At 41.5% G+C, this 13,500-nt stretch overlaps 1 protein-coding gene across 4 annotated transcripts in view; it reads left to right on the plus strand.

Annotated features, from left to right (window-relative positions):
* The window catches only part of THSD7B (thrombospondin type 1 domain containing 7B), a 413,810-nt gene that overhangs the window by 371,475 nt on the left and 28,835 nt on the right, over positions 1–13,500 (plus strand). For all 4 annotated transcript variants that reach the window (XM_083493189.1, XM_083493188.1, XM_083493191.1 and 1 more), the window contains 2 exons: positions 2,490–2,623; positions 3,153–3,306. In XM_083493189.1, coding sequence (XP_083349315.1) covers positions 2,490–2,623; positions 3,153–3,306 — 288 coding nt within the window. The remainder of the gene's footprint in view (positions 1–2,489; positions 2,624–3,152; positions 3,307–13,500) is intronic.

Below are 13,500 nucleotides of genomic sequence, written 5' to 3' on the forward strand. Positions count from 1 at the left end.
TGCTGAAAGACCCAGCTTCAAAACCCAAAATCTCCAGGTAGGGCTGGGAAAGGTTCACTGCCTGAAACCCTAGGCCTAGAAAGTTGCTTTCAGCCAGTATAAAAACATAAGAAAGGCTCTGCTGAATCAGGCCAAAGACCCATCCACAGTATTCCAGCATCCTCTTCTCACAATGGTCAACTGGGTGCCTAAGGAAAGCCCACAAGCAGGGCCTGAGTATTATATTACTCTCCTCATTTGTGATTCCCATCAACTGGTATCCCAAGGCACTTTCTCCAACAGAGGAGGTAGAATGTAGCTGCCTTGACTAGTAGCTTTTGATTACCTTATATTTAACAGGGAGCTATATGAACCAATGGTCTGACTCAGGTTAAGGTATAGGGACAACTATGTTTTTCTTTTATATATTTATCCAAAGAAAGAATCACTCTTCTATTGCACAGTAAACAAATACAGCATATAAGCAATGTATGTTAGAGCCTTCAATGGTATGTCATACTGAAAGTGGCAGAGCACACTAAGTGATGCAAAGTGAAGTGTTAATTTTTCATCTGTGAAATGCTAAATAGGATCTCCGACATCTGTTTCAGTATATCCCTGTCTGCATGCGATCTGGGATTAGCATGTTCAAACTTCTGTCTACCAATGTGGAAGGGGTTGCCACATTGGCATAAGGGGTGTAAGGAGACTGAAGAAGAATACTAACTTCCTCAGCACTACCAAGATGGCCATAGTTCCAGTTAAATTGATGAAGGAGTAATTCCATCCCCTCATACATACTCTCAAAATATTAGCCAGAGGTGTTCTGCTGGTAAATTCTCATGGATTTAGCAACAAACTAGTTATCTGTGCAGTGTGTGTGTGTGTGTGTGTGTGTGTGAGAGAGAGAGAGAGAGAGAGAGAGAGAGAGAGAGAGAGAGAGAAAATCCCCAGTCCTTGCAATGAGATTTTCACAGAATGATGGAGCTGGAAAGAATTAGGGTTAGAATCATTCAGTCTAACGGGCCTTCCTCTTTAGGAGCCTCCTAACAGAATGAAGTGTAGAGGCCTATGCTGGTAGAATGGATGGTATGATTTCAGAGTGCAGGTGAAGGACCACATTTTGAATGCTTCTCTGGGGGGGGGGGACGACTCTCAGCAGATAGAAAACTGGTACAGTCATATGCAGACTAAGATGGAATCTTTTCTTCTGATGCACTGGTTTTGCTTCGTTTCTGTGGGGAATATTTATGTGGAAGAGCATTCCAAAAATGTAACCCCCTACCTCACGGATAGCCAATGTGGTGTCTTCTAGAAGTTGCTGGGTTGCGACTCCCACCATCCCTGACCATTAGCCATTGTGGCTGGGGCTGAAGGGAGCTGTAACATCTGAAGTGCACCACATTGGCTAACCCTGCCCTAACTGTATCCTCAAGTACGTAGTGCCGTCTGTTCTGCTACTTCAACATTCGTCCACCCCACTTTGTGTCACATGTGTTGGTAAGCCCATAGAGACTAATACAAGAAATCCAAACCAAAACATGCCACATCAAAAAAAGCTACAAGCTGAGAAAACTCTGAAAGTAAGCCAGGCTGTTCAATATTTGGTAAAGCAATAACCCAGCAGACCTCATAATTTTAAACATTTCCAGTCATTTGTCCAATAACATAGTTGTCTTAAAATTATGTTCTCTTCGCACAGTACATGTTTTACATTGAGCGACAGAGGATGGTTTCTGAAGCTCAGCTTTAAGCAAGCAGGCAGCCTTAATTTATTATCCACATTCTGATATTCAATATAAGTTAAATAAATAGACTGAATTTTTTAAATCCTTCCTAGAGAATACAACTTTACACATTCATGATTTTCAAGCAGAATTATGCAATTTTAAATATGTTTTTGAGACAAATGGGCTGTGAACTGATGGTTTCTGCTGCATTCTTTATTTCATATATTGGAAAATATAGTTGAAGTGAAAGCACAATTGTGTGCCCTTGAGACTTATTAAACGTAAGGAACTATCATCATCATCAACAACAACAATGGCTTTTTATATGTCTGTTAAATACATTTCCCCCATAAAGGTTATTTCCTTTGCTTTAGCCTTGGGAGCACACAAAATAGAAGTTTTTTTTGCCATAAATAAGTTTTAGAAAAATATGCATGGTTTTAGAAAAAAACACAATGTGTTGTATAATTTTAGGAGGGAGGATTTGATAGATGTTATGTGAGCTATTGGAGGAAATGACATTGTAATGGAATTCTTGTGTAGCTGCATACATATTACATTTTCTGCACATCTTTTAGCAAGTCTGTAATGAATCAATGAATTTAAACACTACAATACTCTCAGAACAGTGGATGAAATCCAGCATGTTCCTTAGTGATATGTGTGTGTGCTTTGAGTTTTGCTTTTTTGGAAAAAAAATGTTGTTTTATCGAAGTATTTCTGCAGAGCTGTTCACTTGGATGATTGATTATGTATAATTTTGCATGTTTTCCCTGGAAGGTGTATGAGGCAGTCCCATGTTACAGTGAATGCAATCAGTATTCCTGGATAGCAGATCCATGGTCTCCTTGCGAAATCAACAGCGAGCTAAACTCCCTGCACTGTGGTGAAGGAATACAAACTAGAAAAATAAGGTGAGTAGATATAAAAACAGTAGGTTTTGAACAGAAACATTAAGAAACTGTAACTTTGAGAACTCTATAAACCCACAACCAGCCTTTGTAAATGCTCTTCTATGTGATGAGAAACGTGCCTTCTATCTTTCTACAACCATCTCTAGAGTTCTGGAATAGCCTTTCTGGTCCATATTGTAGAAGAGATGCATGAAATGATGCTGGTCTGTAGGGCGAGAACCCTGTCCCAAATGGTGTGAACACATCTCTACTTTCAGTAGCAGAACTTTATTCAATTAATTGTAGCATTTCTACACAGTGTGCTTAATATTGCCTTTCACCTTTTCTGCTTCCGTATAAGAGGCATATGGCAAAAAAAACAAATATTCTGGGAGGTAATGAAAGCAGTCAGAAATTCTGTGTAATGAATATAAATGCATGAACAGACCACTTAGAGCACTACAAAAAATTGTTTGGTTTTTTTAAAAAAAGACTGATTTAATCTCTTTGTTCTTGACGGGATGCTTACTTCACATTTTTCCCTCTGTAGATGTATAAATACCACCGAAGACGGCAGTGGCGAGTCTGTAGCCAACATGCTCTGTAATCAGTCTGAAATCCCCCTTGAAAGACAAAAGTGTACCCTCTACTGTCCCAGTGAGTGTGTTGTGTCTGAGTGGGGTCGCTGGAGCCAGTGCCCAAAGGTAAATTCGTTCTCTGTATTTCAAACTCTTGGCTATTTTCTAAATTACATGTTTGTCAGTATAAAGTATTAGGAACCTACCTTTTGCTGTTCAGACAGGAAACCTGCTGAAATAATACTAAGGGAAAAGATACAAGGAGATCTTCTAGGAGAAAAACACTGATTCCTTTTTTCTCTGATAATAATATCATTATAGGATACTCATTAAAGCCTAGAAGCAAAGATGCTGCTTTGGACATTTTTGTTTTGCTTAAAAGAAAAAAAAAAGATTGTCACTTAATGTGTGTGACAAGATGGCTAGGTGGATACAAAGCTTGGTGCAAAGAAATACAAAGAGGTTGTTGCAGCTGAGACAGAATGTGTGTTGCAAATTGAACAAGAGCACAAACTCTCTCCAAGTTACTATTTGAGGGTAAAGGTAAAGGGACCCCTGACCGTTAGGTCTAGTTGTGGACGCCATTTACCTTCCCGCCACAGCGGTACCTATTTATCTACTTTCACTTTGACATGCTTTTGAACTGCTGGGTTGGCAGGAGCTGGGACTGAGCAATGGGAGCTCACCCCATTGTGGGGATTCGATCCACCAATCTTCTGATCAGCAAGCCCTAGGCTCTGTGGTTTAGAGCACAGCGCCACCTGCGTACAGTACAATTAATATACCCAGTGGTTGGATAGCCAAAGCCAAACCAAGAATTTGTTATGTTCTTGCCATTAAACTTGGCCCACTGAAGTATTTTGAAATCTCCCACCTGTAAGAGTTTTGTATGCTGCTGTTAAATATAATGTAGTCAGCTGGAAACTATGTGAAGGCAGATATCTACAACAGTGATTTGGTTTACGCATGGGCACTACCACCCATGTAAAAACATTATCATAAATGCAACCTTTGTTTGGAAATAAGTTTTCAGCTGTTCCACCAGTCTTGTTTGATGAATATAATAATCATATTTCCTTAGAGCCCAAGCTAATGAATGAGCTGAGAATCCAGGCATCTCCAAAGGGTAAATTGGTAGAAGTACTAATTAGTGATGCAGGTACTCTCCTGTGGCATATTCATTGGCCAAAGGATTAAAGTGTGAAGAAACATATATTGACAATTTGATGAGGATTGTCATAAAGAACATTTAGGAATTAGCTAGCATTTGGTAGGTTCAGTAGCTACTTCTTTATTAATTATTATGGAGAGGTGTCTTGCAAATTAGTTTCCCCTCCTTATCTATAACCTATTTCTTAATTTTTTCTTATTCCTTTGTTACAGCTGCGACCAAGTACTAGTACCGTCTGCTTTCTATTTCAGTTTAACCACCAGTACTTATGGATAAGCATAGGACAAAACAGTGCAAAGCTCTGAATATGAAATACAAAGTAGATTTATTTTATTTATAACTGTTATTAATATAAATATATAATGTTTGTATACACAGGTGCTTCATAATTAGATTGCTAACTCCTTTTTGTTATAGTTGCTTTAAATAAGAATGTTTACACTGTATGGTTACTGTCACTATAGTAAATACAACCAAGGAGTCCTTAAGACAATAGTTGTGTGAGTTTCCATTCCTTCCTCTATCCAATTTCCCTGTATCAATCCACCTCAGTTAACACTCAGCAACCAGTCACTGCGGACTATACTTGCAGTCTTCAGTCAGGTCCACAACGTCTTCCCTCTGTAGTCTCTCAGGCCTCTCTTAGGACATCTGCTGCAGTCTTCCCTCTGCCCCAGGTTTTCAGCAATCCCACTGGCACTTAGCTGCAGAACTCTTCTGAAGGCTGCCCTTGGAGTTGAACAAACCTCCTTCAGCTCTAGCCAGTGATGTCTGCTCTCATCTCCTCTCAGGCTTCAATGAGCCTCTGAGCCACTTCTTTAAGTCCTTCTATTTCCACTGTATGAGTCCAGCTACCAGCTGAGCAGCAGCCTCTGTCAGTAACTCCCTGTCTTTTGACCAGACCCTGGCCTTTTTATTATCTCTAGCCAGGACCACCCAAGGCAATCATTTCAACTTGAGTGGAATTCTGCCCCCTCGTGGGCCTATGAACTATAATAAGTATGTACTTGGCAAGCTCTCTTTCTCACTGTATTGGGCATTATTTTATTTTATTTTATTTTTTGGCTTCCTCTACCCCAGAATGGTCTTTTTTCAATGACTGGGAGGGTGAGGAAAACCAATCATTGTAAATCTCTGTGTAGTACCAATATCATGGATATGACATTGTGCAAGTCTAATAAGGGGAAAAACCACATTGTTGATATAAACATACTTCAGCAAAGGCAAAAATAGCCATATGTTGGTCTGGGGAAAAACTGATTTAAACAAAAATGTTTTGAATGTGCCAGCAATAAATTGGCTGAGTTTGTTAAAGCTGACAGTATATGAGATTTGCTATGTGGTGCTCCCCTTCATGGATCACTGCCTTGCCATGGCGAAGGGGCTTGAAGAACTCAGAGAAGCTATGAACTACGCCGAGCAGGGCACCCAAGATGAACAGGTCATAGTGGAGAGTTTTGACCAAACGTGATCCACCTGGAGTAGGAACCGGCAAGCCACTCCAGTATCCCTGCCAAGAAAACTCCATGGACAAAGACAACAGGCATATAAAAGTTATGACACTGGAAGATGAGCCCCTCAGGTCGGAAGGTGTCCAACATGCTACTGGGGAAGAGCGGAGGACAAGTACAAGTAGATCCAGAGCTGATGAAGCGGCTGGGCCAAAGCCGAAAGGACGCTCAGTTGTGGATATGCATGGAAGCGAAAGGAAAGTCCAATGCTGTAAAGAAAAATATTGCATAGGAACCTGGAATGTAAGAACCATGAACCTGGGTAAGTTGGATGTGGTCAAAAATGAGATGGCAAGAATAAATATTGACATCCTGGGCATCAGTGAGCTAAAATGGACGGGAATGGGCGAATTCAGTTCGGATGACTATCATATCTACTACTGTGGGCAAGAAACCCGTAAGAGAAATGGAGTGGCCCTCATAGTCAACAAAAGAGTGGCGAAAGCTGTACTGGGATGCAGTCTCAAAAATGATAGAATGATCTCGATACGAATCCAAGGCAGACCTTTTAACATCACAGTAATCCAAGTTTATGCACCAACTACTAGTGCTGAAGAAACTGAAATTGACCAGTTCTATGAAGACTTACAAGACCTTATCGAAGTGACACCAAAGAAGGATGTTCTGCTCATTATAGGGGATTGGAATGCTAAAGTAGGGAATCAAGAGATAAAAGGAACAACTGGCAAGTTTGGCCTTGGAGATCAAAACGAAGCAGGGCAAAGGCTAATAGAGTTCTGTCAAGAGAACAAGCTGGTCATCACAAACACGCTTTTCCAACAACACAAGAGACGACTCTACACATGGACATCCCCAGATGGGCAACATCGAAATCAGATTGATTATATTCTCTGCAGCCAAAGATGGAGAAGCTCTATACAGTCAGCAAAAACAAGACCTGGAGCTGACTGTGGCTCAGATCATCAGCTTCTTATAGCAAAATTCAAGCTTAAACTGAAGAAAGTAGGAAAAACCACTGGACAGGTAAGATACAATCTAAACCAAATCCCTTATGAATACACAGTGGAAGTGAGGAAGAGGTTTAAGGATTTAGATTTGCTGGACAGAGTGCCTGAAGAACTATGGATGGAGGCTCGCAACATTATACAGGAGGCAGCAACTAAAACCATCCCAATGAAAAAGAAATGCAAGAAAGCAAAGTGGCTGTCCAACGAGGCCTTACAAATAGCGGGGGAGAGAAGGCAAGCAAAATGCGAGGGAGATAGTGAAAGATACAGGAAACTGAATGCAGATTTCCAAAGAACAGCAAGGAGAGACAAGAAGGCCTTCTTAAACGAGCAATGCAAAGAAATAGAGGAAAGCAACAGAATGGGAAGAACCAGAGATCTGTTCAAGAAAATCGGAAATATGAAAGGAACATTTCGTACAAAGATTACCATAATAAAGGACAAAAGTGGTAAAGATCTAACTGAAGCAGAAGACATCAAGAAGAGGTGGCAAGAATACACAGAGGAATTATACCAGAAAGATATGGATGTCTCGTACACCCCAGGTAGTGTGGTTGCTGACCTTGAGCCAGACATCCTGGAGAGTGAAGTCAAATGGGCCTTAGAAAGCACTGCAAATAACAAGGCCAGTGGAAGTGATGGTATTCCAGCTGAACTGTTTAAAATTTTAAAAGATGATGCTGTTAAGGTGCTACACTCAATATGCCAGCAAGTTTGGAAAACTCAGCAGTGGCCAGAGGATTGGAGAAGATCAGTCTACATTCCAATCCCAAAGAAAGGCAGTGCCAAAGAATGCTCCAACTACCGCACAATTTCACTCATTTCACATGCTAGCAAGGTTATGCTTAAAATTCTACAAGGAAGGCTCAAGCAGTATGTGGACCGAGAACTCCCAGAAGTGTAAGCTGGATTTAGAAGAGGCAGAGGAACCAGAGACCAAATTGCAAACATGCGCTGGATTATGGAGAAAGCTAGAGAGTTCCAGAAAGACATCTACTTCTGCTTCATTGACTATGCAAAAGCCTTTGACTGTGTCAACCACAGCAAACTATGGCAAGTTCTTAAAGAAATGGGAGTGCCTGATCACCTCATCTGTCTCCTGCGAAATCTCTATGTGGGACAAGAAGCTACAGTTAGAACTGGATATGGAACAACTGATTGGTTCCAAATTGGGAAAGGAGTACGGCAAGGCTGTATATTGTCTCCCTGCTTATTTAACTTATATGCAGAATTCATCATGCGAAAGGCTGGGCTGGATGAATCCCAAGCCGGAATTAAGATTGCCGGAAGAAATATCAACAACCTCAGATATGCAGATGACACAACCTTGATGGCAGAAAGTGAAGAGGAATTAAAGAACCTTTTAATGAGGGTGAAAGACGAGAGCGCAAAGTATGGTCTGAAGCTCAACATCAAAAAAACGAAGATCATGGCCACTGGGCCCATCACCTCCTGGCAAATAGATGGGGAAGAAATGGAGGCAGTGAGAGATTTTACTTTCTTGGGCTCCATGATCAGTGCAGATGGTGACAGCAGTCACGAAATTAAAAGACGCCTGCTCCTTGGGAGAAAGGCGATGGCAAACCTAGACAACATCTTAAAAAGCAGAGACATCACCTTGCCAACAAAGGTCCGTATAGTAAAAGCCATGGTTTTCCCAGTAGTGATGTATGGAAGTGAGAGCTGGACCATAAAGAAGGCTGATCGACGAAGAATTGATGCTTTTGAATTATGGTGCTGGAGGAGACTCTTGAGAGTCCCATGGACTGCAAGAAGATCAAATGTATCCATTCTGAAGGAAATCAGCCCTGAGCGCTCACTGGAAGGACAGATCGTGAAGCTGAGGCTCCAATACTTTGGCCACCTCATGAGAAGAGAAGACTCCCTGGAAAAGACCCTGATGTTGGGAAAGATGGAGGGCACAAGGAGAAGGGGACGACAGAGAATGAGATGGTTGGATGGTGTTCTTGAAGCTACTAGCATGAGCTTGATCAAACTGCGGGAGGCAGTGGAGGACAGAAGTGCCTGGCGTGCTCTGGTCCATGGGGTCACGAAGAGTCGGACATGACTAAACGACTAAACAACAACAACATGTGGTGCTACATGTACAATCTGCATATCAGGTTGCAGCTTTTCTTCTCTACAACTGCTCAGTTACAGAATTTTAGTATTTAGGGTGGTGCGGAAGGTTTGGGACTCTGATGGTTAAAGATTGGGTCAAGTGGAGAAAGGGATAAATGCCCTTTCCTCATGTGACCAGTTACAGCCCTATCAGGGCCTTACACTCTTGCTATTTAAATAATAAAAATCAGATGCATCAAATTCATACACACATTTAACATATCATCCCTCTTGGCCCTACCTGTGCCACATTAGTATAGTTGTTTCTTGTATTATTTATAATCTAGTCAAATATTCCATTTCCTTCTTCCTACCAAAGGACCAGCTGGGGAATTCTTCTATCCAGACTGGATTCATGTCTTGTCTGTTTCAATAAACACTGGCAAATTAAAGTAAAGCACCTTTTTCTTCAGAGGCTTCATATTAATTCCAGTGACAACGGTGTGTTCACACATCATCACTTGATTGCTTCTTCTTCACAAACAACTGAAAGGCTATCATCTCCCCTTAAATATTCACCATTGAAGTAACATAGCAGTACCTGTCGTGTCCTGACTCCGTCTTCATCTGACTTGGAAATGTAATTAATTGACTTCAGTTGAATTCGTCAAAGCATTCTTAAACTGAGCTTAATATGCAAGTTGCGCTACAAGTCCCTGAAATAATTATCTCAGATATATTGCATCAGCTGTCAGCTTTCTTGCTTGCAACAATTGATAACCCCAATAGCAGATCTGAGTGGCCTCCTTGTTCTCAGCAACTGTTAACATTTACAGTAGTTAATTCAGGAGGGTTTGATAACAGTTCATTTAATTATGTAAATTTATAGCACAAGGAACAGAATGAAAGAAGAAATGCTTCTGTTCCTTGTGGATCAGCCGCAGCTTCGTGGACTTATATGCATATCAAGTAGGTTTAGATTTTCATAAATCAGATATAAGTTCCTTATATCCTTATATCTTATTTGATGGATGACTCTGAAAGCAGAAGAAAGAGACAGGTTCACATGTCAGTGGTTTGTTTTTTGTTTTTTTACTGCATCCCCTGGGTATTTTGGGTCATAAATCTGATTTTTTCCAAACTGAAACGAGATTAGTAGCTTAATTCATTTTCTTAAATATCACTTTTACAGAGCCATTTGAATGGCTGTGGCACTGGAACAGACAAACAAACAGCAAAAATAGTATACTCAGGAGGGCATAAGACTCTCAAGGTCATGTGTTCAAACCCCACCTTGGGCAAAATATTCCTGCACTGCAAGGGGTTGGACTAGATGACCCTCGTGGTACATCCAACTTTAAAATTCTGTGATTCTAGGTTTGTCACAGGAACTGATGCGACACTTACGCTGCAATATGATCCTGTTCTTGGAAACATTTCCCAGGAAACCTCTATGCCTCTCTCATGCTCAATTACGGCAGTCAAAGCTTACGGCAGCCTTCCCTAGGTTGGTGGCTTGCAGAGATGTGGGACTACAACTCCCATCAACCCCAGCTAACTTGGGAAAGGCTGAACCATGGTCTCTATGGCTCCTATAATCCCCAAAGATCTATGATTCCAGCCTTTTCTCTTTCCCTGAAGAAAATGCAGCAACATGCTAACCAATAGCTTTGGGGTTCTTGCACTGAGGATAAAACCTAGCATTGATCCAAAAGGAAAGATTGCTGTAATGTATTTCTAGAGTTCTTTCACTGCCTCAGAGGAATAGCATTGGGCTGTGTGTGTGTGTGTACACATACATATACACGTTCACTATTAGAAGTATTTTGTAAGACATTTACCACACACCTAGGTACTTCTTCAACACAAGCTGTATATGCATGTGCACAGTCCTATAAAATGTGGTTGTGGTTCGAGGACCCGAACCCCGCACAGTGGAATGAAACACAGGGACACGTGATATAACGTTAATGGGCAAGAAAAGGCCACAACTTTATTGATTACAGCAAGTGAAAAGGTATTGGCTTAGGCATTGGATTACGTCAGCTGACTCCACCCACTCGGAGAGGGGTGAGTCTAAAAAAACAAAAGGGGTTTATTCACCAGTAAGTGGAGCCTGTTGATGCTAATCCAACTATAAGCTCTCCCCTGCTGTCACCGAGGGTCGTGCCATGGCCTCCCGCCAAGCAGGCATCGAACAGAATACACGACCGCCGGATTCCTTTAACGGAATACCCAAAAATTGAAGGCGCAGGCGATGGCCACACCTAGCCCTTTGACACCACAACACATTATTCCAATGCCTAACCTACCCACCAATACCACGAAAGTTGTGACGATTGCTACGAGGTAGGCGAAGAAACCAAAAGGCCTAATGCCAAATGGAAAAATTCCTACCAGGCCCCCCGGACAACCAGGGCGACCAACCTAAGGTCCATAGCAAGGCCAAAAGAAAACTGGAAACCCTGCTCTAAGGGAGTGGAGGGTGGGTGACTCGCGACGGGACGATAAAAAGTGAGGGCTGGAGGCTGGCACCGCAGCAATTTAGGCTGCTGTACACACCCCCTTGAAGGCACCTGGTTGGGTGCCTGACCGAGGGCATGGGCGCCAGCCAGGTGAGTGGGAGGCAGGGAGCAAACGCCCCCTGCTTGAGGCGGAGTCCGGCTCCCGGCCACAACCACTCCCCTCTCTTGCAGGGAGGAGAGTCTTTGTCCTGGGACCAGATTACATGAAAGATCGCCTCTTGTCATATGTATACCTACCTAAATCTTAATAGTGGGGCTTTCCACGACTTATTCCAAACAGCCCCTGAAATTGTCCCAGGGGGAGGGTAAGGAGAACCCCCAGAACAGTGTGTGGAGGAAGTAGGGATGGGATTGTTTGATCTAGCAAGTTGCAATGTCTGTGCAGAAAGAACAGTTGGGAGAGTTTGGCATTGAATTCTACGTGTTTTTCTTTTTTCTTTTAATCATGATATATTGCATTTTTGTTACTACATTTTTTGTAAGCTCCCCAGGGAATAATTTCTGATGGGCAAATATACAAATTAAAAGAACATCAATAAGCAAGCAAAACAGACACTATCCAAAGCTCTTGAATAGAAGTATGTTTCATTCATTTCAGTGGAAGCTACTTCTATGTAAGTGACTGTAACTGCAATTGACATGTAATAAAGCACAATTTTTTTCATGAAGATTGCAAAAGTATTAATATTAGTCCACTCTTGGCCAAACAAAATATTAATAAATGTTATATAGTGACACTGAAAAGCCTGAATATGAATAGATTTTCTGTCTCACACATATATACATGTCCTTTGGGTAAGATTTGCTTTTTGCTGGGACCCAGGAAAGTTCAAAATGCCATTATAGATTTGACTGTGGATCTATTTTTATTTATTTATTTGTTAAAAAAACAGAGCTCATGTTGTAAATAGCTTATAAAATTGTTACACTGGGGTGTTCACATCTGCATGCAGATTGTTTTGTATGGTTCATTAAGCAGTTAGAAGTGGTCAAATCCCTTCTCTGCAAAAGCATTTTCTGCAGCACAAGCCTTGACTTGCACATTTCATTATGAATAGCTTGTTAAACATCATGTTCCTGGTTCCATATGCAAGCATTCCAATAAATTGCAGGGACAGTGAGCATTCTACAACCTTTGTAGCCAACAGTTGAGAGGGCTGTGTGAAAAACTAGACAGAGAAGAATTACAGATTGCTCACAGAGAAGGTATTTAGATAGTACTGTACACAACAAAACACAGCATTTTTAGGTAGATCTCTTTCCTCACAAATGTACTCCTGGTGTTTTGTCTATTTGGTCCCCAAACATATTTCTGTGTTAAATCTTGCAGTGTATGTGTGGTAAAACATGACTAATTAATTGAGGTAGCTGGCAACACATCATGTTCATGCATGAAAAGGTGATCATTGCATGTACCAATGTGGAGCTACTCAATATGGTGGCTTTGATAGGACCAGGGAAGTCCTCTTCTGCAGACGAGCTGCAGTGCATGTGGCTCCAGTGTGTAGTCTCAAGACTCATGAGTAAACAGGTCTGGATCTGGTCAGTGTCTGGATGAGTCACACGTACAGTGTCCTGGGTTCTATGCTAGAATAAAAGTGGGATATGAATGTAAGGTAACAACAAACAATGCATTGGCACACACAGAGAGTCCCTTTAGACATGTGCCGAATGCACAGGTGGTGGGAGCACACCTGTTAGGCACATTGGTGATGAGACTCACATAGCCCTGTGACCACTACCACTACCACCCTACAGTTAAACTTGGCATGTTCCATGTCTAAATGAATAGGGCTTCCCCCCAATATTTCTGCTCAGTTACTTGCACCCCAAAACAAACTGGGATATTAAAACTAGTCACTGTATGCTTAAGCATGAGATCCAAATGTATATCAAAATCCACATTTGAAGTAGCACTTGGAGATTTCCCACAAGCTCTCTCACTTCTTTGAAGGTTACTTCATGATGTTTGGCTCTCTAGCATATAGAGAAATGCAGGTGTGCAGGCAAATTTTTTTGAGGTTCCATAATTCTTCCTGGAACCCCAGTAACAGGCCTAGTAAGGATGCCAGTGTTGTTTATTT

This window comes from Podarcis liolepis (genome assembly GCF_965112155.1).
Source record: "Podarcis liolepis genome assembly, chromosome: 1".
Classification (NCBI taxonomy): domain Eukaryota; kingdom Metazoa; phylum Chordata; class Lepidosauria; order Squamata; family Lacertidae; genus Podarcis; species Podarcis liolepis.